A 3,293-nucleotide genomic window follows, 5' to 3' on the forward strand; every position below is an offset into this window, starting at 1 on the left:
TTATGGGTTGTTTGCATGGCTTGTGGATTGGTTGGCCTTAGTCTTAACCATACTAATAGGCAATAGTATCCACAAATAGAATCTAGTAACTTTTCTAAAGCCAATATGGAAAAGCTTGCTCCGATACAAATGTGGTTATATCTTCCCCACAAGGATGATTTTTGACGGGCTAGGTCACCCTTCGGGCTGGGTCACCCTTCAAAATGACGGGATTAGTAAAAGTAATGAGCTTTTTTCCACCTTTTACCTTATTCTTTGATGGCCAATCAAAATAAGTGACTGTATTTTAAGGCCATAATACCCAAAAAGGCATGCTGCCTGTCAAAAAGCAACCTTGCGTCCCCATACTAACAAGCCTTTAATCAAAGGCCCAATACAATCTGGTTCCATAAATACCATATGTACATACACTTGCACAAACAAGCTCATATGCAACCCACAATAGAAACAGAACTACAAACAGTATATCAACCTGTACAAACTAGTATAAATAGAAAGTCGATTACAAACTGTAAATCATCCGATACAAAGCAGAAACAGCAACAATTTATGAGTGTACACGAGTGGTTACACAGAAAGAGTGTACACAAGTGGTTACACAGAAAGAGCTACACCCTCTTTCCTTTCTTCTCTCTGCAAGTAATGAAACTAAAATGGCACTGCCAGGAGATCAACACCTGCAAACCAAAAACAAAACAAGCCACATGTTTGGTAAGTGCTGCCACCATCATGCAGATGCAGAACCCAAACACCCACCTCTTAGTCCTCACCACGTACACAATTATGGTATCAATACCCTCCAAAGATTGTTGAGAGCCGCGAATGAGGTGAGCTAATCTTTGGAGCCACCAATGAGGTGATAGCTGAAGTGTTGAAGGTGCTTACTTAGGACCAAGAGGTCCTGGGTTCAAAACTCCCCTTGGTGCTTCCACACCGCGCAATGAGAGGTCCTGGGTTCAAAACTCCCCTTTGTGCTTCCTCGGCGGCATCACGCGGAGTGGAGAGCCAGATCGAGCCTTGTCCCTTTGCATAAAACTGATCTGCCCCTAGAGACTGCAGTGTTGGCTGAGGTCCTGGGTTCAAAACTCCCCTTGGTACTTCCTCGGCGGCATCGAGCGATGTGGATAGCCAGATCAAGCCTTGTCCCTTTGCACAGTGGATAGATCAAGAGTTAAAAGACCTGAATTCCCTATGTTGAGTTCTCCAGATACCAGTAGTTCCTATCGCTGAGTCCCCCACATCCAGTGGATAGATCAAGAGTTAAAAGAGTTAAAGGACAAGGATTAGGATAAATCTTTCACGAGTACCATGCCAAGGACAAGGAAGGTGCACCTTCCTGCAGAAAAGTCACCACTTATTTTACCACTTCAAAGTTTAAGCCCACAGACGCCCATATAGGACTCACAGCTCAGTGCTCAGCTCATTGGATTTAAGTACCGAGTGAAGTTCCTTGAGAAAGACCTCAAGATTTCTACGTGAGCTGCCAGAGAATATGGCTTTTCGAGCTGAATCTCTGAGCTTGGAAGCTCTGAACCTCATCAGCCGGCCTTCTTCTTCTTGCATCAGCAACCCAACTGCCCTCTCAATTTCTGTCCTGTTCACAACGGCATCCTCAAGGCCGCCCCTCCTCACCAACTGCAGCTCCACCCCCACTTTCCACTCATGGACCACAAACCAGCAGTTGGTGAACTGGTCGAGGAAGTGCGGCCAGGCCAGCATGGGTACGCCCATGCTCACGCTCTCCAGCGTCGAGTTCCACCCACAGTGGCTCATGAATCCTCCAATTGCAGGGTGCCCAAGCACCAGGAGCTGTGGAGCCCACTCCACCACCTTCCCAAGGTTGCTCAGCCCTGGCGGCAGCGCTAGCCGCATCTCCCACGGTCGCATCACCCACAGGAATGCCTGCCGCTTCGCCATCAGCCCCACGCCCACCTCCTCCACCTGCGCCCTTGCCCATGTCACCACGCTCCCTAAGCAGATGTACAACACCGACGACGCAGCTCTCGTGTCCAGCCATCGCACTATATCCTCATCCTCACCTGCTGCTGTAGACATGCACTCAGACAGCTGCCGCTCCATGTAAGGTAGAGGAAGGAGAGGGCCTAGCAACTGAATTGAAACCCCTACATCTCTCTGCAGTGCCTGCAAGGATTGGCCCTCCAAACTGTCGAAAGAGTTCACGATTATCCACGAAACCTCCTTGCACTGCTCAAATTGTTTGGCCAGGTTCTCGTATAAGAGAAACCTCCGATCCTTGCTTCCTTCCTGCTTTACCCGGTATGGAAGATGGCTGGCAGGAATGGCTGGTATCCCCGGAATGAAGTCGATAACGCCAGTCGCTGTGTCGAGATCCCCTGCACGAACACACCACAAAACTAGAGATGTCAAGCTGCCAGCAGACATCTTCTTCATAGAGTGTGTGGCAGGACAGGGACATGGTAGGTATCCGCACCTTCAAAAGGGTTGAATCCACTGGCGAGCAGGCGGCAGGTATTGATGAAAATGGTGAAGACGGCTGCGGACTGCGTCCAGAAGAACACCCGCGGGATGAGGAATTTAGCGGCGACGCCATGGGTCCAGGGAAGGAAGGAGTCGGAGATGAGCAGCATCGGCAGTGCAGCAGCAGAGGCAGCTGGTGTGTGGATGAGGCGGCTCATGAGCTCCTCGAAGGCACGGCCCAAATTGTCCACGGCCTTGGACAAAATCGTGGACGGAGAGCGTCGATCGAACTCATCCGGCAGGCCATCGGCCAGACCTTCCAAGTGGATTTCCTCCTCCGTCGACATCTGCCGCAGAATACGGTCGCAATGGAACTGTGTGCACACAAACGTGATGCAAAAGCCCTCGGAAACCAATACTCGTGATAGCTGCATCATGGGGTTGATATGGCCCAGGGCCGGGTAAGGGAAAACGATAACATGGGCGTTTTTATGAGGGGTTGCCATTGGGAGAGCAGGCGCCCCGCAGACAGAAAACAAACGAGAGAAAAAAGGCCACTGTTTAAAGGCATCTTTATTTATTACATAGGCCGGTTTCACAACCGTCCGCCCGGCCGCCTTGGAAAACGGATTGTCCGGGCGGTGGCAATTCATACGAGGACGGACACACAATATGTATTAAAAGCCAATGCTTTCTATCACAAGCTTTTGATTGGCCTAATGGTTAAAGGTGGACGTGGGATTGCTCACGGCATGGGTTCAATAACCAATGAATGCAATTCGCGGCTCTTTTGATGGACAGCTTCCCATTCGACCTCCACACGCCACCCAGTTTTTTTTTGAAAAATCCATCCG

General features: G+C 49.9%; 1 protein-coding gene across 4 annotated transcripts; it reads right to left on the bottom strand.

Moving 5' to 3' along the window:
* Positions 1 to 483: 483 nt before the first annotated feature.
* Positions 484 to 2,989, bottom strand: LOC147632621 (7-deoxyloganetin glucosyltransferase-like). Of its 4 annotated transcripts, none has more exons than XR_015267212.1 (3): positions 2,453 to 2,981; positions 778 to 2,354; positions 484 to 677 (listed from the first exon to the last, which is right to left on the bottom strand). XR_015267212.1 is itself a non-coding variant. In XM_086807414.1 (2 exons), exons 1-2 carry the CDS (start codon positions 2,943 to 2,945, stop codon positions 1,402 to 1,404), a joined length of 1,446 nt encoding a protein of 481 aa, XP_086663540.1. In that variant the 5' UTR covers positions 2,946 to 2,989; the 3' UTR covers positions 484 to 1,401. The 4 variants fall into 4 exon arrangements, 1 of the variants encoding a protein (XP_086663540.1); XR_015267211.1 differs by having other exon boundaries at positions 771 to 2,354; XR_015267210.1 differs by having other exon boundaries at positions 757 to 2,354.
* Between the last annotated feature and the right edge of the window lie 304 nt (positions 2,990 to 3,293).

Source organism: Cibotium barometz, chromosome 13 (assembly GCF_041138505.1).
Source record: "Cibotium barometz isolate CiBa-2024 chromosome 13, ASM4113850v1, whole genome shotgun sequence".
In the NCBI taxonomy this organism is placed as follows: domain Eukaryota; kingdom Viridiplantae; phylum Streptophyta; class Polypodiopsida; order Cyatheales; family Cibotiaceae; genus Cibotium; species Cibotium barometz.

What these genes read in the sequence shown, in the direction of transcription:
- LOC147632621 (XM_086807414.1), bottom strand. Translation starts at nt 2,945, where the DNA reads ATGGCAACCCCTCATAAAAACGCCCATGTTATCGTTTTCCCTTACCCG. An exon ending in TGGATTCAACCCTTTTGAAG is followed by an intron (nt 2,355 to 2,452) that starts GTGCGGATACCT and finishes GTGTTCGTGCAG; the next exon opens with GGGATCTCGACACAGCGACT.